At 38.1% G+C, this 27,146-nt stretch overlaps 1 protein-coding gene across 2 annotated transcripts in view; it reads left to right on the top strand.

Annotated features, from left to right (window-relative positions):
• LOC134349392 (lysine-specific demethylase 3B-like) overlaps nucleotides 1-27,146 on the top strand; it is a 130,421-nt gene that overhangs the window by 15,495 nt on the left and 87,780 nt on the right. For both annotated transcript variants that reach the window (XM_063053623.1, XM_063053622.1), the window contains exons 2-8: nucleotides 11,081-11,248; nucleotides 11,568-11,681; nucleotides 17,750-17,852; nucleotides 20,922-21,046; nucleotides 21,826-21,957; nucleotides 24,437-24,533; nucleotides 25,300-26,063. In XM_063053623.1, the coding sequence (XP_062909693.1) occupies nucleotides 11,081-11,248; nucleotides 11,568-11,681; nucleotides 17,750-17,852; nucleotides 20,922-21,046; nucleotides 21,826-21,957; nucleotides 24,437-24,533; nucleotides 25,300-26,063 (1,503 nt within the window). The remainder of the gene's footprint in view (nucleotides 1-11,080; nucleotides 11,249-11,567; nucleotides 11,682-17,749; nucleotides 17,853-20,921; nucleotides 21,047-21,825; nucleotides 21,958-24,436; nucleotides 24,534-25,299; nucleotides 26,064-27,146) is intronic.

Here is a 27,146-nt window from a genome sequence, read left to right as displayed (position 1 = left end):
GGTCTGTTACTTAATATGTTACTTTCTTTAATGAAATACAAAAAATGAATGGAAATCTGAAATTTGCTCTTTTCTACTGACACACCAATACAGCAGACAAAAAAATCTAAAACAAAATTTATTTAAAACTCTAGGGTGCCTAAGACGTTTACACAAACTGTATATATTGCTTTAATGACTGTATTGAAAAGCTTATGTTTCCCTTCATCAGTCAGTTGCAACCACTGGAAATGCTGCTCCTGAGTGGAAAATAATTGCTTAAGAAAATAGAATTACTGAATGAAGTTGAAATAGAGTTTTGATTCAATAATTGCTAATGCTATAATTTTACCTATAATGGTCCTGTAAATTTTTAAAAGGGGAGAAACTAGTCCCTTTGGTTCTATGAGGAATGAAAAAGTAAGATATTAGTTGCATTTATTTTTGGCAGAGCAATTAGCTGTTCCTGTCACTACAGACATTTACACCACACGCTGCATCCGCAAAGCAAACAGCATTATGAAGGACCCCATGCACCCCTCATACAAACTCTTCTCCCTCCTGCCATCTGGCAAAAGGCACCGAAACATTTGGGCTGTCATGACCAGACTATGTAACAGTTTCTTCCCCCAAGCCATCAGACTCCTCAACACCCAGAGCCTGGACTGACACCAACCTACTGCCCTCTACTGTGCCTATTGTTTATTATTTATTGTAATGCCTGCACTGTTTTGTGCACTTTATGCAGTCCTGTAGGTCTGAAGTCTAGTGTAGTTTTTGTATTGTTTCATGTAGCACCATGGTCCTGAAAAACGTGTCTCATTTTTACTGTGTACTGTACCAGCAGTTATGGTCAAAATGACAATAAAAAAGTGACTTCACTTGAGCTGGTAGGTTGCTCTGAATTTTCCTCAAACTTTGCCTAAAGCTGTTTGTGTTGCTTTAGCAATAGTTGTCTGTCTCTTCGCTGGTACAAATTGTGAAGAAAATAACTTGAGTAAAGTTTATTTTTTGTTGGCTGAACTTGTGCATTAATTTCAGAATATTCTATTGTGGTTAACTTGTAGAAATTAAAAAATATCTACAAAGTAATTAAGTTGAACAACACCATTATTATTTTGTATTTTCTGCTAATTGGCATTGATCCACTTGACAGCGCATGATTGGAGTCTTCAACATGCTGCTGTGCTAGAAGATTAGAAATAAAGATAAGATTTATAAATGTGTAACGATTTTAGCTAATAGATTTTCCTGGCATTAGTTACCTTCTTTGTTCATATCCTTGGCAGGAGAAAAAGCTATTTGCTGAAAAGTATCCAGGAAGGATATATAATGAGAGCTTATGTTTCTGACCAACGAGTTGCCTTCAGGAGTGGAAAAGGTTAAAGATTAAAACTGATTACAAAATACAGAGGAAAAATGAGAATAAAAGGGAAAATATGTGATAATAAAAAAACAAAAACTTGCATTTGTTGTAAGACTAAAATAGAAACAGATGCTGGAAATGATGAAGAAGCAGAATCTGTGGAGGGAAGATTAAAGTTAACTATTTTGGTCATGTTTCGTTATCAATGTAAGATTTTTCAATTCTATTTTGTTTGTTGCCTCAGCATCTGTGTATTTCTAATATTTTTAAGTTTTGTGATATTTTGGAAAGAAGAAAAAAGTAAGTGACAAAGGTGTGATAATGCATGGTAACAGAAGGTGAAAATGTACCAATGAAGAACTGAAAGGTGTTCTTGTGCCAACATGAACAGGAAAATATTTACCTGAAATTGTTGAACTCCACGTTGAGTTCAGATAGATGTAATGACGGGATGGTCCAGATAGAGGATGAAGTACTGTTCCTTGAACCTGCATTGACCTTCATTGGGACAGCTTAGGAGTCTAAGGATCAAGAGTTCAGAGTAAAATGATTGACGAGAAGGCCTGGCAATGAGAAGTTCATTGTCATGCTACTGGACCAATGGAACTGTTCTGCAAAACATTATCCATTCTTCATTTTGCACCAACTACATTCAATTTGAGATGGGTTAGCCACTGTATTTGTATCATTTCCTGCACTTTGTAAAATTTTGAAAATAAAAATGACCATGCTGATGAACTAGTACCCATCTATAGTAATCCTGTTTGTCAGCACTTGTTTGGTACCTACCTTGCCTTGCCAATAAAATACTACGAAGATATACTACCAAAGTATTGTGGAAGTTTCTTCCTGCACCACCTTCTCAGTGCATTACAGATTACAACCACTCCCTGGGTGAATAAAGTCTGTCTTGCACATGGTCTGAACTACTTACCTGAAACCCATGCCCTCTGATGTTGGACATCTTTGCCGGGGGGGGGGGGGGCCCCAAGATACTATCTATTCCTCTCATAATTTATTTGTCGCTAACCTCCTCAACCTTTTGTTCTTCAGGCCTTGTAGAGATGGCATAGAATAGTGGTTATTGTATGGTTAAATATGACAAAAAGCTGACGAAAGTCTGGTTTGAGAAAGTTGACAGGGAGATGAATGGGTTTTTTGGTTTAGAAGATGATTTTGTGGTGCAAACTAAACATGATTACTTTGACTCTTGATACTCAGTTGGAGGAAACTTCTGTCCATCCATTCTTGACTTTGGACTCTTAAGATATTATAAAATGTTCAGATAATGCACACAAAATGCTGGAGGAACTCAGCAGGCCAGGCAGCGTCTATGGAAAAGAGTAAGTGGTTGACATTTCAACCGAGATCCTGACGAAGGGTTCCAGCCCGAAACGTTGACCGATCTTTTCCACGGATGCTGCCCGACCTGCTAAGTTCCTCTAGCTTGTTGTGAGTGTCCTCTTCCTTCAGTCGGTCATAGATGGCAAAGAGATTCTTCTTTGCAGTCTTGAACTTGTCTCTTAGCTCTTCTGTTTTGCTCCTTCTAAGTTCGGCATGACAAGCATTGACCACACTTCTTGCTGAGACGGTGTCAGGATGTTCCGAGATCCGACTCTTCTTGATTGGCTTCACAGTAGGCAAACTCTTTGTTGCATCTGTGTGTGCGTCTGTGAGCTGTTGATAGCGGTCGGTGGCAGTCTCTTCCTCCCCCCTTTCCAGTGGGCCGAAGTGATTTCTCACCTCCACTGTGTTCTGAGCTTGAAGAATAGGTTGTGAGGAGAATGCCTTCCACTCTATTTTCTCCTTGGGACCTGTGGCTTTGGGTTGCCGCAGGCTCAGTCTCACTTGCATTGACACTACTCTGTGGTCAGAACTGACCGAGTTGAAGGTGCTGTAGGTTTCTGTGTTGATCACACAATTATGTCATTTTGTTTTTACGAGGATGTAATCAAGTTGTTTCCTGTAGATGGAGGCTCTGTTTTCATATGTCCACAGTTTACCAGCTCGCTCCTTGAATTGTGTGTTGGTGGCAATAAGACTGTGTTCCTGGATGAAATCAACTGGATATTGTCCACCCAACACACATCAAAGTTGCTGGTGAACGCAGCAGGCCAGGCAGCATCTGTAGGAAGAGGTGCAGTCGACGTTTCTTGTCCATTTCTGTTGGTAAAGTCTTGGTATGAGTTTGGAACATCTTCCAGTCCGACCTGGGCATTAAAATCGCGGAGCACAGCCAGGAAGTTATGTGCCGGTATTGAAGTGACAGCTTCGTGAAGTTTACTGTAGAAGGCCTCCACCTCCTTCTCCTCGCTGCAGTTGTGCGGGGAGTAACAGATGATGACAGAGGTCGCTGGGTTTCCGTCAAATTCCACAGTAAGGATTCTGTCACTGACTGAGACTACGCTCCTCTGTGCCTCCTTCGCCTTGCGGTTCAACATCAGCCCTACTCCACCTTGTGCTGACATCGTCGTCGGCTCTCTCCATGCGGACAAGGTGATGAGGTGCATCCCCCTACCTCTGTGAACCTTATCTCTTTGTCAGGGTGTACATGATGGTGTTCTTGGATCCCCAGGATGGAGATCTCGTATCTGCTTGCCTGTGATGCCAACTCTGTGCATCGAGGCAAGAGGCGGATGGTGTTTGCATTGAAGGTTGAGATGATCGTTTTTACCTTACAACGCAAAAGAGGCGCAGTTCACTCAGGCATTATGATGACAGACAACTTCAAAGCTGCAGGCCTCAAATTAATCTTTGGTACAATATGATTTTAGTTAGGTTCAACTGCTGCTAGCTCATTAAGAAAATAAAACGTGGTTAAAATAAGTAATTGTTCCTTTATGCGGTGAACTTCAGGTAAGGATGTTTGGCCCAACATTATTATGTAATTACCGAAATGATTTCTGTTGGGTGGTAGCTGATCTTTTGGTGTAGTAGCTTGCCTTTTAGGTGAAATAGAAATGGTAACTAAATTTCTGCGAGGAAAAATGAACATAAGAATAGTATTTAAGTATGATGTTAGGAGGTCAAATTCCCTTAGTTTATACTGTAAAACATCAAATCAAGTTTTGGCTGCAAGTTTTTACCAGAGCATTTTCTTAAAGAAAGTTACTGCAGGAATCCTGAAAATATTTTCCCTTTAGCACCTTGGATGTACAAAAGCTGTATCTTCCCAACAGAATATCAGAGATTTGAACTTCACAGTGGATTCATCTTCTGAAGTAAAGAAAGGAACAGGGTGAGCATCTCCCCATGGATACCAGTAGAAGAATTTGATAGTGTCTCAATGTTAGAAATTTTGCATTTTGGAAGCTTATTTCATTTTCCATATCTATTTTCATTACTTGAACAATTTTAAACATTCTATTCTTTTGCCTATTCTTTTTGTAGTCTTTGTACTACAAGGCAGCAGTAATAGGGTTGTTCGTGTGTTTTGTTTTATCAGAATATAAAATCTAGTAAAAGAGAAATAAATTTGAAAACCCTGTGTTCCAGGTGTATGAAGAGCATGACATTCTGACAAATCCTTTGACCAGCTTGATGCTAACATTACATTGCTAGTGAGGGGAAAAATCAGAGCATAGTTGCAACCAATCATTAAATTAATCCTGAAGGGAAAACAAGCTTGCATGCTTGTTGCAAGTGTCCCAGAGCAATAATGACATTGGAAACCACATGTGAAATGATCTAAAGATCAACAAAAAAAACCTCTATCATTCATAAAAATAGAAACGGATGCATTGAACTTGGAATTATGAAAGCTGGAGACAAAGCTCAAGAAAAAATATGGCACCGTTTAGTCCTTATTGCCATCCGTGCCTTTGGAGAAAAGTGAAAATTATGATGGTAAAAATAGAAATCTGTTCATTGGGGTACAGAGAAATTCTGTACTTGACCAAAGATCTTTTCAGTCTAAAACACTCTTCTTGGAATCTAAAAATAAATCTTGTGAATGCCTTGGGAAAATTTGAAAATTACCAATCCTTTTAGTTGTTAATTTGTGTGTTACATGAAAGAAGGAATTTGTAAAATCACATTTAACTATTTCTGGAAGAAAATCTGCTGTGGACGTTTACCCTTCATAATATTTCTGGATGAACTAAAGTGCTCTGGCTACTGATGTAAGAAAAGTGATAATTCAGGATAAGGTGAAAAATGTGTACAATTGATTGGTGAACTGAAGGAAGGAACATTTTTGAGGTGGAGCTGGATAGTTTTGTGATGGAGAGGAAGGTGGAGTTGTGGGGTATCAAAACTAGTGGCTTTGTTACCACTGGAGGAAAAAGCATTTTCTCAGGTGGAAGTGAATCTCTGAAATTCTTCATCTCAACCATGGAGGCTGGATCACTGAATATGTTTAAGACAAAGCTTGATAAATGTTTGAAATAGTAGGGTATTGATGGTTATGGGAAAGTGGAACAGTAGTGAAATTGAGGTCAACACAGATCTGATGTTGAATGGCAGGGGCAGATTTGAACCAGGTGGCTGCCACTCTATTTCCTTGTGTTCTTTGACCATGTGCTCAGCTGCTTTAATGTATTTTGGTGTATTTTGAAGTTACTCCTTTAGTTTCTGACCTTACAGTGAAGGTGGAATGAGAAATTGAATAGGAGTGGGGGAGTCATGTGCATGTAATGAGCCTTCATTAATCAAAGACAATAAATAGCTATCCTAACCAGTAAGCGTATTGTGATTATTCTGATTTATATTGAATATGAATCTCTCACAAACATGTAATCATGATGTACAGGCAGGCTCGTGTTACTTTTAGCGAGAGGCATTTTTATACAACTTCTGCACTCTTACTCCAAGTGATTTTGTAGTTTGTTGGTGCTTTTAGTTGGGGGAGGGGCGGGTGGTAAGCAATGTCTAAAATTTCATGGACATGTTAATTTTCTATGAAGTTTGTTTCAGCTGTTCCTGGTTGAATATTGCAGTCATGTATTTACCATTAATGTTTTGCATTTAATCTTGAGTGTAATGTCAAATATAAGCAGATGAGTTAGCCATGTGTGAATTTTATTCATCCAGTCACTTTATGTACTTGATTTGCAGAGAGAACTGGCTTGCCAGAGATTCTTGTGTTTAGACTGATGTTCCCAAATAATAGTTAGTGCTGTAATGTTTATATGAGAAACAACTTTATTTTGCTATAATGAAATGGATATTTGGAGTCATGTATTCCATAGTTCCAATAACATTGCCTTGCTCCTGTTGGGTTTGAATCAGGGTACATCTGCTATGCAGACTGATATTCTTTAGACATTATATTTATAATTACTTGCTATCAGAGAAGGCAGCAAAGATACTATTAAAGATTTACTTTAACGTGTGTGTCTGTGTAGGCATCATCTTCATGCAAGTATATATTTAGTATCATGACGTTACATGAGTGTATACGAAAAAAGTCTTTATTTTCCCCCAGGTTCCAAAATGATGCTGGAGATGGGAGGGGTGTTGGAAGTACTCCAAATAGCTAAAATTTGGTCTCTGTAATAGATGTTTTGAATAATATTTCTGCTGATTCTTGTCAAAAGTACCTTATGACAGTACATTTCTAATGGGTCATTGCAAATCTGAGAAGTTTTTAAGTTTGCTTTTACTGTGATGTGTTTGCTCTGGTAAAAGCTTTCAGATTGGTGTACAATCAGTAGCTTGGTCAAGGCCACTGAAAACCTTTCAGTGTTAATTTTAATCAGGTCTTTAGTTTTTTTCTGTGTGTGCAGAATGATTGTTGCAGAAGCTGAATCTGTCAGGTTTGGACAGCCATATTGATATATTTTTACAAAGATGAGTTCTGTCATATAAGAAATAACTGGGTTAATCAGTGTAATCTTTAATTCCTTTACAAAAATCATGTAAAAATGTTAAAGACTCCCTGTAGATTTCATGAAGTTGTAATGCTGTACTGTTTTCCTTAGAGGAAGTGAAGTGGTTTATAGAAAACACTAGAGATGTTGGCACTGTTTCTGAATTCGTTTACAGCTGAGTTGCTTTGGCAAAGGAGACACTTTGTGTGAAGTTATGCTGCAAACTGGTTCAAGGACTGATTCAATAATTTGAGTAATAATTATGAAGGCCAGTGACATGAATCTTTAGTAATCAGGCTGCTGAGAACACACAGTTTCTTGGATTGGACATTCTGTCGAAGCAATTGTTCAATGCTGATTTTCATGGATGAATAAAGAGACTGAGTTTACCTCCCTCTGGATATAGAGACGTAGACATTCCTGAGATTATTTTCTCAGCGTAGTTTTCCAAGTGTTCTGCACTTTTGGGTGCTATATAAATTTATTTTCTTTTTCAATCAGTTCTTAGTGTTGGGTGTTAATTTAGTAGATATTTTACACATATATTTGTGTTCACGTATGCAAGATACTCTGAACATTTTTGGGTGTTAACTATGATGCATCAAGGAATTTCCTATGAAGAGTACAGCTAACATAATTGTACTTGGCATACAATTCTTCATTTTCAAACCCAGTTAGTTTTTTTCATGACCTTTAGGGAAAGATGTTTGCCACCCCTATGAATACATAACCCCAGTCTTACACTTACAGTAACTATCAGTTAAAATATGAAGAGCTGTTAAATAAAGTCTCCTTACTTGCATCCCTGATCAAACATTTTTTAAACTACCATTGTGAGAGCAAAGTACCATCCTTGAAAAATGGCTCTCTCCTGAGTAAAACAATTTAACACACTTTAGGTGTCTTAAACAACAGGAATTCTGCAGATGCTGGAAATTCAAGCAACACACACAAAAGTTGCTGGTGAACGCAGCAGGCCAGGCAGCATCTCTAGGAAGAGGTGCAGTCGACGTTTCAGGCTGAGACCCTTCGTCAGGTGTCTTAGTTCATGATAGGGATTTTAACCTATAACCTTATGGCAAGATTTGTTCGTTCTTGCAAGTTTTGCATTGCAGGAGCCTCCCTTAACTAATGCCTACAGTGATACAAAGCACATCTAGTTCCAGTGAGATTTACAAATTCGCTGATCTGAGAAGTTGGTCATGACTAGACTGAACACCTGCCTCAGCAAGGACGTGGACCCACCACAATTCGCCTATGGCCGCAGTTTGTCAATGGCAGATGCAATCTCAATGGCTCCTCACATGGCTTTAGACCTATGTCAGGATGCTGTTCATCAACGATAGCTTATCTTTTAACACCATCCTGATTGATAAGTTACAGAACCTGGGCCTCTGTACACTCCTCTGTAATCAGATCCTCGACTTCCTAACTGAAGACCACAATCCGTACAGATTGGTGATAATATCTCCTCCTCCTCGCTGACTATCAACACTGGTGCACCTCGGGGGTGTGCTTAGCCCACTGCTCTACTCTCTCTATACCCATGACTGTGTGGCTAGACATAGCTCAAGTAACATCCATAAATTTGCTGATGATACAACCATTGTTGTTAGAATCTCAGATGGAGATGAGAGGGTGTACAGAAGTGAGATATGCCAACTAGTGGAATGGTGCTGCAGCAACAACCTGGCACTCAACGTCAGTAAGACGAAAGAGCTGATTGTGGACTTCAGGAAGGGTAAGATGAAGGAACACGTACCAATCTTCATAGAGGGATCAGAAGTGGAGAGAGTGAGTAGTTTCAAGTTCCTGGGTGTCAAGATCTCTGAGGACCTAACCTGGTCCCAGCATATCGATGCAGCTATAAAGAAGGCAAGACAGCGACTATACTTCATTAGGAGTTTGAAGAGATTTGGTATTTCAATGAAAACACTCAAAAACTTCTATAGATGTACCATGAGAATATTCTGGCTGCATTACTGTTTAGTGTGGGGGGGAGGGGGGTGGGCTACTGCACAAGACCGAAAGAAGCTGTAGTGAGTTGTAAATTGAGTCAGCTTTACCTTGGGTAGTACCCAGGACATCTTCAAGGAGCGGTTTCTCAGAAAGGCAGCGTCCATTGTTAAGGGCCCCCAGCCCAGGGCATGCCCTTTTCTCACTGTTCCCATCAGGTAGGAGTTACAGAAGCCTGAAGGCACACACTCAGTGATTCAGGAACAGTTTCGTCCTCTCTGCCAACCGATTCCCAAATGGACATTGAACCCATGAACACTACCTCATTTTTTAATCTATTCAGTATAAATATACTGTAATTGATTTACTTATTTTTACTTTTTTTTCCTTCTATATTATGTATTGCATTGAATTGCTGCCGTTAAGTTAACAAATTTCAGGACACATGCTGGTGATAATAAACCTGATTCTGATTCTGAAAATGAAGACATCATTTGGTAAAATTGGATTTGATTAAGGCCAGAAACTGGCGTTGAGGAGGAGACAGAAAAAAGGATCAGCCATGATTGAATGGCGGAGCAGGCTTGATGGGCCAGATGGCCTAATTCTGCTCCTATATGTTATGGTCTTATTAACCATATTTCTGTGGAAACTGTGTTATTTAAGCATGCAGACCATATTTTGTTTTCTGTAACCTCAGTTACCGCCTTGCATGTGTCTTCCTACTTTGCTCATGGAGAATAGGGTCACAATTATGTTAACTTTGGGATCATGCTACTGCCACACCTGAATTTCATGCTTCTTGCTGTATTAGGGATGTGAATCCAGACTGCACTGAAGAAATTTATCAAACTTTAAATCGAAAGGCAGGATGACATATAAAGTGAATATAGGTGTTCACCAAAACTGCAGGTATCTCTAAAGTACAAACATCCATAGAATGGACTTGTTTCTTTACAAACATTTCCCCGGTATTCTCTTACCAGGAACACCTGGACGTCACCTGCATTTCATTTGCATGCAGGAGGCATGTCTTTTATGCACTTTTTTTTACTGTCTTTTTCTCCCATCAATGAAAATCTCTTGTAGCTGGAAAATTGTTTGTAGCCCCTTGGAGGTATCACAGTTCAGGGGGCGAAGAGGTTGCAGGAACTTGAAATAAGTCAGTGGAGCACGTAACACTAAAATTTGCCATTTTCTTTGTAGTATTGTGCAAGGAAACCCAGTAGTGATATCTGTAAACCCTGCAATTCAAGATCTCATTTAACATTTTCCATTATTTTAATGGAGTTACATTTGTTCCATATCTCAGAAGTTTTCACTTACCTTTGGACTCGTTACAACTGGAAAAGAAAATCACATGGCATTCAGTTATGTTTCTTTGAGTAAGAATTGCATCTGTTAAAATTTATTTATGTATTTTAGGCATGTTGCTGCTGTGGTTCTTGATTTTAGAAGTTTAAGAAACTTTCTTTTCCTGACCCTGCCTTTGTGTGGTGCCTTGTGACGTTATTCAAAATTACTTATATAAAATTGATTTAAGTTGTAATTAAGTTACTCATGAAGTTGAAACAAAAGCTGTGTATGTATCGATAGCTTTAAATGCAGAATTGGCTTTTTAACTGTTTTTAGTCTTGAATTTTTTGGTCATTGTTTCTGTATCAGTTTCTTGATTTATCCTTATCATTGCTGTTAAGAGGCTTGTTTATTGTTCAGTCTTTCGTTCTGATTCATAGTTCACTCAAGCTATTAATTTATCTTTCTTGACTTGACAATTGTTCCATAAATATCTGCCTACATTTCCAACATTTACATTTGCCTTCTGCCCTTATTTTTTACTGTTAATTATAGTGTGAATGCTTTGCTTTGTGTGAAAATTACTTGTCAAAATTTACACTTAGCAAATCTAATTATGATTGACATCAAAATGAAATTTGGGTTGTAGTCTATAAGTTACTTTGTTTTGCAGGTGTATGTTGAATTTGATGATTCACGGTGGAAGAAGCAAGCCTGGGTGAAGGTTTATGCTGAAGATATCCTTGTTTTCCTTGTGGAGCACACTGTGGTGTGGGCCCCCAGGAAGGAACCGATAGTCCTACAGGGAGGAAGGATTAATGCTAACCAGTGGCCTGCATTGGTAGGAAAATTAATTCTTCCTACATTTTTGAGTAATGTTCTAATGTTTGATGTTCTCTACAACATTTGACTGATGTGTTGGTTAAACTGTTCTAATAACAGAATTCAGTTTCTTGCTTATTTTATTCTAGTGCATAGGAGTGAAGGCTACCAATTTGCAGTTACCTTTGATTTGTTTGCATGTTCTTTGAATCTCTCTTGCTATCTTTGATTGTAAATGAAAGCAAATCACATTACAACAGTGTATCTGTTAGATCATTCTGCAATCACTGCATTATCCATTTGTTGTCTGATTAATTCACTTTGTTTTGTATTTGCAGACCTATAAGGCACTGGTAGATAAAATAGGGTTGGGCTCCATTGTTCCAGTTGAATTCTTTGGTGACAGAGTAAAGAATTTTGCAACAGATGGTGCTGCCCTTCGTTTATTTAAGGTAATTACTTTAGTATTTTCTCAGAATGATCAAGCTCTCTAAGTTTAGTCCAGTTCTGTAAAGGCATTAGAACCTTTAATCATAATTCCGTGACTTGAACTAATGAAAACCTTTTTATGGCAAAGGTTTTTTTAGTTGAAGACTTTATATTCTGAATGTTGTAACTCTTAATAATTCTCCATCCACTATAATAGATTTATAAGTCATGGTCTTGTCTTTTAATGATACAGTGCCTTGAAAAAGTACCTTCACAACTACTTTCACATTTCACTCTTAGTTTCTAAATTTAAAATATAAAATAGGAATTTTTGAGCATTATGCTTCATGACAAATCAAAAGAAAAATTTCTAAACCTATCAACAATTAACTAAAAATTAAAAGCAGATTTGTGAAGCTGAAAAACCATTCATTCCCTTTGTTATTACTACGCTTATATTCCTCGGGTGCAACACTGTATATTACCATACCAACTCACTAATTTGTTGATGTAGAAAATTGGAGGATCACCTGAATAAATAACCTCCCCCCTGCCCCCCCCCCAAAATCCAACAGCATGGTAAATTTTCAACAGACAAAACCAAAACGAAGACAAAACAACATTCAAACACTGTATGTTTACATACAGTGCTTTGTAAAAGTATTCAGCCCCCAACCTTTTGTTCCTGTAGATGACTGTTACAACGACGGAAAATGATAATAGAGAAGTACAAATCTGGGTTAAGGTACAAGACCATCTCAAAGGTACTGAACATACCTGGAGCTCAGTGTAGTCCATCGTGGAAAAATATGAAACCACAGCCACACTGCCTAGGTCAGGGCACCCCCTGAACTTAGTCACTGAAGAAGAATGGCGCTTCGTAATGCCAACAGTCACTTTGAGTGAGCTGCAGAAGTCGGTGACTGCAACTGTAGATGAAGTTCATGGCTCCACAATCTCTCAGGGCTTGCACAAAAAGGGTATTTATGGAAGAGTGGCAAGGAAAAAGCCCTGGCTTTAAAAAAAGCGCATATCCTTGCCCGTAAAGACTTTGCAAAGCGTCTCTTAGATCAGGGGTCCCCAACCTTTTTTGCAACGCAGACCGGTTTATTATTAACAATATTCTTGCAGACCAGCCTACCCCGGGGGGAGGGTTGCCAACGGACAAGTGTAGCAGTCAAATACATTCTTTACCCCAAGAGAAACTACAATGACCATGAATCCTTGTGCGGGCACCAGTGCGCATACATGACTTGCACATGCGTGTACGTACTGATTTTTTTTTTCTACAAATCGTTTTTGGCGATTCTGTTTGCAGGGTGGGGGGGGGTGTTAATCATGACCAGAATATAGGTGATAAGTGGCTAATATACTCAATTTTGTTTCTAAAAGGGTTTATCTAACGAATTTAATATTAAACACACAGCGCATATTTTCCTGGCATGAATATAGTGATAAGTCAGTTATCAGGGGAGGACAGGGGAGCTTGAAGTAAGTGTTGAACAAACTTCCAGTAGATGTGGTAGAGGCAGTTTCGATATTATCATTTAAAGAAAAGTTGGATAGGTATATGAACAGGAAAGGAATGGAGGGTTGTGGGCTGAGTGCAGGTCGGTGGGACTAGGTGAGAGTAGCGTTCGGCACGGACTAGAAGGGCAGAGATGGCCTGTTTCTGTGCTGTAATTGTTATATGGTTATATAAGTCACTTAAGTCAATAGCATCATAACATTTTAAGTAACGTTTGGATATTAAACACACAGCAAATATTTTCCCCGTATGAACATATAAAGTCATTGCAACACACCAATATCGCTGAATCAGTGGGAGCCCCGGGCTGGATACTTGTTCCCTGCAACAAGACGGTGCCATCGAGGGGTGATGGGAGACAGCGATACTCGAACGGGGTTCCTTATGTCCAGTCTATTCCACAATTTAGTTTTTGTTGTTTTTGTTACAGAGATGCGTTGGAAATTGAAGCAATGTTTTCAGTGCTTTTGTGGCTGTCTCAGGATATTTAGCCTTGACTTTGATACAGAATGCCGGCAGAGATGTTATGTCAAACTTACTTTTCAGCCCGCCGTCATTTGCAAGCTCGAGGAGTTGACCTCCTTCCTGCACTGACATGGATGACGCCTGTGTAATGACCTCGCGTGCGTTCAAGCTCAACAGTGCGTGACAGGGAATGAGGAAAGGTGCAGCTGACTCATATCGCCAAATCATATTGTTTCCTCGTGGCCCGGAAGCACATGCTTTGCAACCCAGTACCGGTCCGCGGCCTGGTGGTTGGGGACCGCTGTCTTAGATGATACTTTAATGATGTGGAAGGCAGTCTTGTAGTTGGATGAGACTAAAGTGGTACTTTCTGGCCTCAACTCTAAGTGGTCCGTGTAATGTAAATCTAAATTCAGCCAGGTTACACCATCCCTACTGTAAAGTATGATGGAGGTAGTATCATGCTATTGGGATGCTTTTCAGCAGCAGGGACTGGAAATCTAGTCAGGATTGATGGGAAAATGAATGCTGCTAAATACAGAGAGATCCTGGATAAAAGAATTGCTACCCTCCGCCAGAAATCTTAAACTGGGAAGGAAGTTTGTCTTTCAGCAAGACAACTACCAAAAGCACACTGTCAGAGTAACCATAGAGTGGCTTCAAATGAAGAAAATTGATGCCCTTTGTGGCCCAGTCAGAGTCCTGACCTTAACCCAATCAAACATCTCTGGCAAGACCTCAAGTTTGCTGTCCACCCCGGCTCCCCAACTAACCTTGCACAGCTTGAGTAATTTTGCAAGGAGGAATGGGCAAATCTTGCTCCATCATGTTGGGCAAAGTAAATAGAGACTTACCCAAAAAGACTACTGGTTGTAATAGCTGCAAGAGATGATTTAAGAAAGTACTGAGCAAAAGTCTCTATTTACTTTGCCCAACATGATGGAGCAAGATTTGCCCATTCCTCCTTGCAAAATTACTTTTGACCTACTGACATTTCAGATTTTGAATTTTTAGTTTTTCATGCTTTACAATTTTCCCTCTCTTTGGGGGGGGGGAAGGAGCATGTGATTCATAAATAAAAATGATCAATTAAGTTGATTAAAATCCGTCGTTGTAATACTCATTTACATGAACAGAAGGTTGGGGGCTGAATACTTTTACGAAGCACTGTATGTAAACAAACTTTGTAAATTTTGGTGTTCATGAAAATTTTATTTTATTTAGAATTGCATTCTACATATTAGAAAATGAGCTTGTTTTTTCTGATGATTTCTCACATTTATTTATGATTTCCCATGTTTATTTAAACTTTGACTTCATAGTAATTTGCCTGTTGAAGCACAGATTGAGTACCCCTTACCCGAAATTCCAAAATCTGAAAAGCTCTGAAATCCAAAATTATTTTAAGCACTGACATATCACAAATGGAAAATTCCAGAAGACACTGGGAAGGCTCCCAGTCGATGTACAGGTCTCTGTACACCACAGGCAGATCTGAGAAGCGACCTCACATATGTAATGAGCAAAAGTTAATGAAAAATAGAAAACTGCATGAGGCAAAAATGAAGATTTTGATCATATATTGAAAGAGTGGATTTATTGGCATTAGAGTGAACATATACCACTTAATGGTATGCTGATCATGGAACAAATGAAGATCTATCATGGTGAACTGAAAATTGAAGGTAATTGTGAATATTCAGCAGGGTGATTGCAGAAATTTAAGAAAAGCCACAGCATCAAATTTTTCAGGATTTGAGCTGATAACACATCTGCTGAGAAGCAGCACAGAAGTTCATTGAGTTTGCCTAGATCATGGCTGATGAAAATCTTAATGTGCTGAACGACTGCATCAGTACATACGTGTGATGAACAAGTGTAAGATAAAGACTGCTTGGCATGTAAATTCAGAGTCAGAAATTATAGTGATCCCAAGCTATCTCATAAAATATTCCAAAATACAGAAAAATACGAAATTCTTCTGGTCCCAAGTGTTTCTGATATGATATACTCAACCTGTACTAATATGCCTACCTGAAACAAAACTGACAGGGCAACTTTTGTGAGTACAATTCAGTTCTTTCTCCATGTTTGGAAGGAATATGTTTTAACATGTCCAGTTTTCAGTGCGTTTTATTAGAGGAGAAATACTTGGTTTTTGACATTGTGACCCTTGCATGAAACGAAATTGAAGTTCAGATGAAAGCTTAAAACTATGGGAATGGAGGAACAGTCAGTGAAAATTGCCCAGCATGCTTGTGTTTATGACAGATCAGTTGGAGTTTTTATTTATTAGAGATACAGTGCGGAATATGCCGTTCTGGCTGTTCAAGCTGCATTGCATAGCAACCCCTGATAATCGCTGATTTGACCCTAATGTAATCACTGGATAATTTACAATGACCAATTAACTTACTATCCTGTATGTCTTTGGACTATGAGAGGAAACCGGGGCACCTAGAGGAAACCCACGCATTCCACGGGAAAGATGTACAGACTCCAAACTCCAACTCCCCAAGCTATAATAGCATAAAGATACTGTCAACACAGCTGAATTAATGTGTCGTTTCAGAGAAAGCTTCTGCTTCTTCAGATACAGAAGTTCATCAGTTGTGCAGTGCTCCTTTCTTCTGCAGTATAACTTGCCTCTCTTTTAACTTTGAAAATGGTGCTGGACAATTATTTTGCAAATTTCCATTATATTAATACTATTAAAATTGAAACTGAAGAATAAAAGAGCCAGAAGTAAATTTCATGTCTGAAATAAATAGAAAAGCGAGGTTTCGCCCTTGATAACTGAACAAGTGAAATTCCCTGTTGGGGAAATGGATATTAAAAATGGTGCAGGAAACAGAAAATGCAAATTTGATTCTTAAATGAAGCAGCAGGAAAGGAATAGGAAAAAGTAACTGAAAACTTATAGAAATCTTTTTGAGAAATAGTACTTTTAAAAACTGGGGGAAAAGAAGATTAAGTATTTCCAGCCTTTAAATTAGGCCTAAAGTTAAAAATGAGAACTGTGGGTAGCACAGAATAGAACAAGAAGGAAGATGAGGTTCTTTAATATAATGACTGTGTCTGCAAGCCAAGGGTTAAAATGTTATCTCTTCTGATAAGCACAAGTTCCAAATCACCAGACAAGTGATACATCATGGGTGAAGTCTTTGGGATTGCAATGAACCTAGAAATAAATAGATGCTCAAGCAATTTTCTTTGAACTCAGTGGCAGAGTAAGAGGTCAACAGATTAGTAGTGAGACAAGGTACTTAGGGTAGTTTGCTGAAAAAGAAATATTTGTCAGAATGTTCATCTAGTTGTCTTTTGCTCAATTCATAGTTAAAACATAACATTTCAAGTCAGAATTTAATGTTCCAGGCTGTGGGAATTATATGCAGATTGATATCGTTACAGAAATAGTTTGATATCTTGAGCAGTGATGTGGGAGATGGTGAATTATCAGTTTTGAGGAGTTACTGTTGTTTTCCATTGAACAACAAATGGTAATGAGTGGAAATCTAAGCCTGTGGTGTCTTTAATAGTCTGGTGGACTGATACCTATCTTGCAGAGGCCAGGTGACTACACATCTTCTCTTACCATCCCCTGGATGATAATCCTCCCCTGGTGTGTGTGTCACTCTCCTGTTCAAATTATTCAAATACTCCAATACCAAGTTAACCAGTGAGAAAACAATTATTCAAATAATGGAGAACAAAGAAGCTTCCTGAGTTTTCCAGAATTATACTTTATATAGCCACTGGAGGCATATTAAACTGTTATATGCATATAAGAACTACTTAAAATACAAGCAGATAATTAAATATTAGACTGCAAAGAAAATAATTAAACAGTCGGATGCAACACTAACCTTCTGAGTTCCTCCAGCATTTTGTATGTTTTATTCTGTATTTTCGATATCTGCAGAATCTTGTGTTTATAAAAGAGCAGCAGCAGTGTTGTGCTCATTTAAATATACATCTGCAAATATGCAGAATACGGAATAGTGGTTTTCAGTAGATATGGTCTCTTCAACCTTATTTCAAGACGTCTGTTCACTTCATCCCTCACCTCACCTGTAATATTTATATTTGTTTTTGAAGGAGGATGCTGACAGCCAGCATCCCGTTGTTCAGGATAATCCAAAGCTCCAGGAAGCAATGAAATCTTGGATAAAAGAGAAAAAAATTCAAGAAATCATAAGAGGTATTGTGGGCAAATGATATAAGTATTCTAACTTATAAAGGTTATTTATTTTATAAAAAATCTTCGTATTGGAAACAAATTTCTGATTCTTTGAAAAAAGTGAGATGTAAATTTTTATTGCTTTTAACTTTGATACACTTTGCTAAAATGCAGTTATTTTATTCATATATATTACCAACATGTTTATTGTTCATTTAGTTTGAAAATTTGGGTAGTAAATTAACTTAAAAGGTCTCATTGGGCAGGATCTTGATTTAACCACCTCTTCCCCAACAAGTACTATAATGAATCTTTTATTCTTCCAGTAACATTGATACAATTTAACTTGCATTAAAAATATGTTCTTGTAGTTGTGCTTGAACATAGAAAGCAGTTCAAATCACTTTGTACACAGATGGATAATAGACAAAGGGACTAAGAAAATATGAATGGCAAGAGGTATTGTTTAAGAGTTGGAAAGGATAGCTGTAACCTGTAATCAAGAATGCAGTAAGAATGAGGTAATTACAGGCTTCTGAGTCTGAAATCACTGGTAGCTATTGGTAAAAATCCTGAGGGACAGGTTTAATCTACACTTGGAAAAATAGGGATTAATCGAGGATGGTCGGTGTGACTTTATTAAGGAAGATCCTTTATGAACAATTTATTCAAATTGTATGAAAAGGTAACAAAATGTATTGGTAACAAGAAATCATTGTGGTCTCTGTGGTCCACGTGGACTTGAGTAACATCCCACAGGGAGACAGATCCAGAAAGTTCGTGCCCATGAGATTCAAGGCAAGTTGTCAAGTTGGATTCAGAGTTGTCTTGGTAATAGAAAGGATGATGGTGGAAGGTTGCTTTTGTGATTGGAAGCCTTTTGAGCATTTGTGCATCACAGGGATTGGTACTAAAACCTTTGTTGTCTGTAATTTTCATTAAAGATTTGTACATGCACATAGAATATATAGTTTGTAAGTTTGCAGATTATTTGAAAGTAATTTAATAGTGAAGAAGTTAGTTTTGTGTTTCAGAATGTTATTGATAACTTATTAAGGTAAACATATGGAATTTAAGACTGATGAGTTCAAGGTAAACCACTTTAGCAGGATTAATAAGATTAGTACATGCACAATGAATGGTAGGTCCCTGAGAAGTATTGAGGAATGCAGGAACCTCAGTGTACAAATCAATGTAACAGCAAAGCTGGATCACTTGGTATTAAAACAAAAGCATACAGAATACATTGGCAGGGCAAATAATATATACACAGGGAAGGGAAGTTATGTTACAACTTTACTTCTGAATGGACCATGAGCACTACGTTCCTTTTCCTCTTTTGCATTAATTGATTATTTATAGCAGTTTATAATAATTTTTAATGTTTGTACTGTGTACTGCAAAACAGCAAATTTCATGACATGGGTTGCAGATAATAAGTCTGATTGTGATTTATAGTCATTGGTTAGACCATAGCTGGGGTTCTGGATATTAGTCTTGTTGCTTCATAGGAAGAACATGACTGCACTGGAGAGAGTGCAGAGGAGATTCACCCAGATGTTGCGGGGGTGGAATATTTTGGTTGTGAGGACAGACCTTTTTAGACTGGATGTGCTTTCCTTGGAAAGAGGAGGCTGCAGAGGTACCTGATAGACAAATATAAAACAAACAGGGTCATAGAGTAGATAGTGGAAAGCTTTTCATTATATGAGGTGTCTGAAATCAGAGGTGTTGGATTGGGTTGAGGTATAGAGGGAATCTGAGGAAGAACCTTCCTGCTCAGATGTTGGTTGGAATTTGGAAAAACATTGCCTGAGTGGGTTATAGAGGCCGACTTTCTCACAACATTTTAAGTAAAACTTCATTGAGCACTTGAACACCAAAATTCAGAGGGCTACAACCATAAGGTGTGAAATGCGATTGGTATATTGAGGTACTTAATGGTTGACATGGTCTGTTTCTTTTTACTTGACTCAGTTTCTAGAGTTGAGTTCCACCTGTTCCTCCAACCTGGTCTTTCAGTTAGTCCTGACGAAGGGTCCCGGCCCGAAACGTCGACTGTACCTCTTCCTATAGATGCTGCCTGGCCTGCTGCGTTCCACCAGCATTTTTTGTGTGTTGCTTGAATTTCCAGCATCTGCAGATTTCTTCGTGTCAAGGTGTCTCATTCCTGAATTCTCTGAAGCAAAATAAATGGCATTGTATTCCTCTAACGTAACAATTTTTCCTGCTCTGAAGTGTTTTATAAATGATATTTTATACAGTACTGTGCAAAAATGTTAGGCACCCTAGATTTTTTAAATATAAATTTTGTTCCAGATGCTTATTTTTTTTTGTCATCTACATTAGTGTGTTGGTAGAAAAGAGCAAATTTTAGATTTCCAAACATTAATTTTCCAAAAAAAAGTTACACAAATTTTTGTATTTGGTAAAGAAATTAACATATTAAGTAATAGACCCCACTTTTCAAATAAAAATCTTAATTACTTTGTAGGTATATAGCCCAGTGCATGATTAAACAAAAATAACAAACTGAATGCTAGTGATCAATGACATGAATTGAATGAACTAAACTGATTAACTGAAACATAAACGGTTGTAGAAGGAATCAAACTGGGTAAAGGACAACCAAGCTAAAAGGCGAGGGTGTACCAGATGTGACATTTTAACCTTCAAGTCATCAATTCTTACAACAGTGAGCATAGAATGATGGTGATCATCTTGCATCATTAAATATTGATTTGATTTTTTTATTGTTTACTGCTCTTTATGTTTTTTTTTGATATTTAGAAACTTTTCTTTTCATTATTTCTGAAATCATCTCTGCTTTATCGAATTTTTTTTTACGTGCCGAAGAATTTTGCACAGTACTGTAGGTAGTATTAAAATACCTTGAATTCAGAATCCACATTAGAGTAGTCAGCAGTATTAACTAAAGTTTTCCTTAGCGATAAGATTCAGTACACATTTTAGGTGGTTGCCATTTGCTTCCTTTTATTTACTGCTCTAGTATAATTTGATTAATGGAAATGTTTTTGTGCCTTCTATAATTATGTAACTTTGACTTTAGTATACTATTATTTCTGTTAGGTCCATACAATTTGCAGGGGCACAAGGTGAAGATCTACCAACCAGATTCCACAGAAGAGTGGATCCTTGCAGTTGTTGCACATCATGACCCAAGTTCACGCACCATAGTAGTTACAACAGAACAGGTATAATGTGCTGACTTTAAACTTGCATATTTGTTGTTAGCTTTTCCTTTGATGTCTAATCTATTGATTTGAATTTTTGGTATTGTTTAGGACAATTCAATTTCTTTGGCTGGAGGAGGTTGTGCTTTTATTTCGAGCAACTTTGAGTCTTGTGAGAATCTGTTGTAAGAAAGTGTGAATAAAGTAATTGATGTCAACACTAAAGAAATCTTTGTCCTCATTTTCCTTGTTAAAAATTTTTATAGGGATTGTATTTTTAAGGCTGCAAGTTGAGAAAGGAAAATGAATGATAACACTGAATCAATAAATAAAATGATTGTAAAATATAGCTGGCATAGTCTAGGATATATTCAACATCTGTGGTTTTTTTGGCATGTGCATGTGAGTCCGTGCGTGCGTCCGTGCTGATGTCTTTTTCATGGCTTTTTACAAGGCGCGGAGCGAGAGAGAGAGAGAGAGACTGTGTGATGCACCAGTCCTCACACAGACATTTTCGCAGTATTTTCCTTTTATTTTATGAGGTCGAGTTGCGATCTCGACACTCAACCCGGCACGGTTGGAAAGCGTACTCGGGGGTGGACCCGACTAGTTTCGAACCCGGGAACCTCCGCTCCCGGTTCCGGCGCCGATGTCGTTGCGCCACCAGCCGATCCTGAACATCTTTGTCATTCTGGAAAAGTATATCAAATTATAGATAGAAATTGGATGATTTAGGAGGAGGGAGAAGTACAACTCTTCTATACATTTGCTTCCATTTTTCTACATGCCTTTTCTAACAGGAGCAGCTGAGAAAGTCTATTGATCCTATGCGGATTTACGTTACACTTGTGGATGAAACACTCCAGTCAGTGAAAGGGGAAACTGGGATAATGCCTAAAAACTTTGGGACAAGTGAGAGCAATTCATCAATGGTGAGTGTTTTGCAGGTTGCTCCCTTTTCTGTTACTTTAAGTGAAGACTTGGTCCTGTGCGTGTACTATCTATCCTAACCATAGGGAAGTAATACTGAAACTTGGTCCACCACATGAAGTTTTCTCGTTTCCCAGCCCACACCAGGTCCTTGTTTCAAACGAGTTACCTGGGATGTAAACTGTCGCACCCACTGGATGTATTGGTGCTTTGTGCTAGGACAGTGGTACTCAACATGGGCCACATAGCTCCTCATCCCCCCAGGGGACCCTGCCAAATTTCATAGGGGCCTCAAGTAAAAAACAAGAAACTGGGGACGTCAAGAGTTTCTGAATAGGCCTTGATAAGTTAACCGTTACAATTAAATATTAATAAAATGTATACATAAAATGCAAATGAATTTATGAAATTTAATTGGAACTCTGAAAGGGAAAAAAATGGGAAAATATAAAATATGCTAGATGATGCATTTGAGGCAGCAGACCAGCTTAGTCTGTGTGTGGAAAGAGGGGTTATCACTGCTCCTGCTTGACCACTCACAAAGCACCATTCACACCCTGCTGGATGGCCCACTGAGCCTCATTCCACTTCCACCTTCAAATCACTGATTATATAGTGAGCAGGTGGGTGTGACCCACCAGAATACCCTGCAACGTGCTCCACCAGTTAGTGATTATGATTATTTTATTATGGATAATTACATGTTAATAGGAAACCATCCATGTGTAATTCCAACTGAAAGGCCGTCGCAAGTTGCCAGGTTTTCCCTATCTAAACCCTTATTAGAAGGGGATTAATATATGGAAAGCCTGGCATGGCCCGTGCAGTAGTATTCTAATTAAAATAGTTATGAGCATCTCAAACAAGCTGAAGATTGGATGGGTTGTCCGCAGCAAGGCAAATCACTGAGCGTGCAGCAGGAGGCTCGTTCTGTTTGCCTTCCACTGACCTGTGTGTATTAAAATACTTACTTAAAATGTGTCATGAAGGCTGTAGTTACTGCAGTAGATTGTCTGTCAGAAATGGCTAAACTGCAGAGAGGCAAGAGCATGTGTAGTCTACCATTGCATCACTATCTGCCACTACAACTTCCAGGTGATCCCTGATACTTGTCATATATTGAAAGTAAGTTCAATTTGCTTTTCTCAGTGAGTACACGCTCTTTATTGTCACATAGGATTTGCATAAATAATCATATTTTTATAACATATTTGTGACATGTATCTGAGAACTGCCTAAAAAAGCTTGTTTTATTCCTACATGTATATTTAATATTGAAACTTTTTCACATGAGATCATACTAATAATTCTTCGACTTTACTAATGTTATATCGAGTCTACTCACTGGTCACTCTTAAAATAGAATTGCAAGATGATGTCTATCTTGATCATTTGAATCAACGGCACACTGATATAGAACTTCGGTTTAGAGACCTGCTGGAGATGCATATTCCAGATTGGGTGGTGGATCCATTTGGAGTGAATGTGAGTGATGTTGACGCCACATTGCAAGGATGTCTTACTGAGCTGCAGAGTAATATACCATCTCAAGCAGATTTCAAGCACAGCAAGCAAAATTTCTGGATAACTAGTGATATTCAAAATAGGTTTTCATAGCACTGGGAGTTGTCTTTAATTGGATTTCCATCTCTTATTTAGTTGAATGTGGATTTAGTCAAGTTGTTCACTTGCTATCAAAAGCTTGAAGCCATCTCAGTGTTATGAAAAGAGGTGATCTTTGATCATCTGGTTGTACCTTGGTTAAAGATATTCAGAAACTCACTAGTCTGCATTAGTCACAAGGGTCTTACTAAATACCCAAAGTAACAATATTAAGTGCTTTTTCATTGCTGGTTGGAAGAATATTATATATGTTATAAATAAAGTATCCTATTCAGAAATATTTTTACTTTTCATATATACTTGTAACATATTTAACATATAATACCTATAACCTGTTAAAACATAAATATTGACTGTATATTCGAATAATCAGTACTGTTGACTCAATAAAACTTTAGCAACAATGGAGACTACAGAGGGTGGGGGGGGGGCCACAAGACTTGAATGAGTCACACATGGACCACAAGCAGAAAAAAGTTTGAGAAACACTGTACTTAGGTGATGGGGAATACATTAAAAAATGTAACATTTTTTCTATATTCAATATATTGTAATAAATATGCTGATTTGCTATTTAATAAAATAATTAAAATGGAAAGCAGAATAACCTGGCATAATTAGTTATATAACAGGATTTTTTTTCCAAAAAAAGAAATCCTTGTTTTTTTAATTTTTCTTTTTCCAAGATGAGTGTGACTTTGTTCTCTGTAGCCCTTATTTGGAGGAAATGCGAAGGAGCCTGCAGTAAAGAAACTTGTTGGACAATTTAGTACTTGTATTTGTTTGTGATTTATCTTGACGGATTTTTGAGAGAGAAAATCCTTGCGTATGCCCATTGTTAATTTTCAATTTTGACAGGTTCCTCAAAAGCAAGCTACCCAAAACTCCAGAAATAGACGGAAGAAGGGGGCTGAGGGCAGTCCACCTTATAGTCCAAGTAAAGGTGATGAGAATGGTAAGACAATATCCTCTTGAAAATAACAGTTCTAGCATTAGGAAGCTTTGGAGTGAGGGAACGTGTGGGATTCATCTTGTCAAACCAAAAGACTTTTACATCAATATTATTGAATTGCCTGTGCTTGGACCTCCTGCTAGACTGGCATGTACACAGGGAACTGAGGCCAAAAAGGAAATACATTTTACAAATGGGGATTCATGTTCTTTGTCCATTACATTTACTACAATCACTAATATAAATATATGAGGTGCTCAGTGAAGATAGAAAAATTTGGTTGTCCTGTAGATCCTCTTGTGTTTTTTTTTAATCTGTGTTTTGGTAGTCATTATTCAGGAAAATACAACTCCAGTGTTTTAATTAGCATTTACTCACCTTCCTCTAAATTATACTTATTGTATGTCTTGTACTCATCAAAAGTACTGTGGGGCTTCAGTTTTAGGATTTTTTTTGCCTCGGCATTTAAAATTTTCCTATTTGTGTAAGTTATTTATGTTTGTAGTTGTCAGTAAATATAATGAAAACTGAAGTTGAAGTCGATAAGCAGTAGAGTTGCTTTATTTTACAGATTATTTAATATGAGGAAGCATTAATGTAATATTGAAATACTGTTATTAAGTTTGAGTAATGAAATGAATATCACATTTTACTATTTAAAATTTCAGTTACTAATGTAAATCATTGAGAATGTCTATGCGATTAATTTAAATCAGAGGTGTTGTACGGTTGCAAGTGTATAATGACAAAGTCTGTGTTTTCTCCTTAGATAAAAATAAAGATAGTCGTAGAAGAAAAAATGCAGCTGATGGAGAGAATCAACCTGTACAAAAAAAAGTGAAAGACAAAGAAGAATTGGAGTCTGACAACAGTGTTTGTGCATTGGGTGCTGGAGGCAATGGCCCCAGTCTGCCAAAGAACGACATCCCTGATGTGGAACAAGGAAACTTTGACTCCAAGAGAATTGGGGATTTGTCTTGGGGAAATGCTGACAGTGCTTCAGATCGATCACGTTTTGTACCTCAACCACAAGCAGGCTTGCGCTATGCCACATATACCAAAGAGAATGGCAGGACCTTAGTTGTCCAGGATGAACCAATACATGGGAAGCCTTTTGTGCCAATTGCTGCTGCTGGTGGTGCTGTAGCTAGGCTAAGTGGAGTGCAATTTTCTAACGCAGATTCTTTGAATCCTCAGAGCAAAAAGAGTTTGCCAACTACTGACTCTGGCAAAGTTTCTGATGTACCGATTGTGGAGCCTACAAATTTTGCCCAAGATTCAACAAATACAGATAAGAAAGCTTTTATGGGAACTGGATTACCTGAACATGCGATGAAAGAAAACTTTGCTATTAATTCATTATCCCAACAACGGTCACAGAATATAATGCCTGAATCCAAAAACGAAAGTCCCACATGCACTCTGGTGAACCCGAACAACTTCCCAGCATCCCAAGATAGGCTGCAGTCCACTTTGCGGGTATTCGACTCTCATCAGTCTTTCACAAGCCCCAATGAGGCACACAATTTTGATGTGAGTACCTATTGATAGTTGAGGTTTACAGTATCTTTCATTGATCATTTGGAATCGATGAATGTTTGACTGATAGTCAATAATTGAGAGAAAGTTTCCAAGCAAAATTCCGGGTTTCCTGGAGATTATTTTTGCTAGCCCATTCCTGGTTTGTTTGCTCCAAATATAGACTGATTATAGTGACTCTTTGGATTCATACCCACACACATTAGTCACAAAGGTAAGGTGTTGTTAGATCTAGAGATGATACTGTCCAGAGGATTCTTTGGAAGTCAAGAATGAGTTGCAAGTCTTATGGTTACCGATGTTTTCTTAAATGTTCATTGAAGTACATGTACCGGGGCACAGTCGTTTCCTTGAAAGTGGTGAACCAAGGATGTAAAGCTGTCATTGTTGGATGGTAATGTTGAAAATCATTTAAGGAAGAGTGCATGTTTGTAATGTCTACAAGAATGTATAACACTGGTGAGCATTCTGAGGTGTGTCCTGATGATGATTCTGGATGATGTAGACAGCAGAAGGATCATTTGATATTTATCAGTTGGCATAATGCCTGACACAGTTCCAGTGAAGTGTCCCTTGGTCAGAGTCAACGTGACATGGCGATCCAGATATAGGAATGTATCTTGATCAGAATTTTTGCTGTCTGTCTGGGTAGTGGATGTCCATGCTACATTAGCCTCTATCAACCTTGACAAGTTGTCCATTGTTACCAGTATATCCGAGTATCCTTGGGATTTTCTAATAACGTAATGTAATCCACTTAGTTACAAAAATTTGGCTCAGGTGGGGCCAATGCACTCAATTGTAACTTTTCTGCTGCTCCGGGAATCCTTTTCCTGGCGTGTTATGCACCTTTCCAATGTTTGTTGGGGTTGTGATCTGATCTTTGGATTTCAGCATCATTGGGAGAATCTACTGGTCATTTTTTCTACTCCAGTATATCCTAGGGAATGTATCTGTTGTACCTGATATGGAAGTAATGTGGTTGGGACTACAGTCTGTGACTAGTACCATATCTCCATGCTCCATAGTTGTTTAATTTCCTGCCATTCTCCATCCAGGACCACTTCTCTTTGTCAA

This window comes from Mobula hypostoma, chromosome 7 (genome assembly GCF_963921235.1).
Source record: "Mobula hypostoma chromosome 7, sMobHyp1.1, whole genome shotgun sequence".
Taxonomy (NCBI): domain Eukaryota; kingdom Metazoa; phylum Chordata; class Chondrichthyes; order Myliobatiformes; family Myliobatidae; genus Mobula; species Mobula hypostoma.
This window is presented reverse-complemented; position numbering and strand designations above follow the sequence as displayed.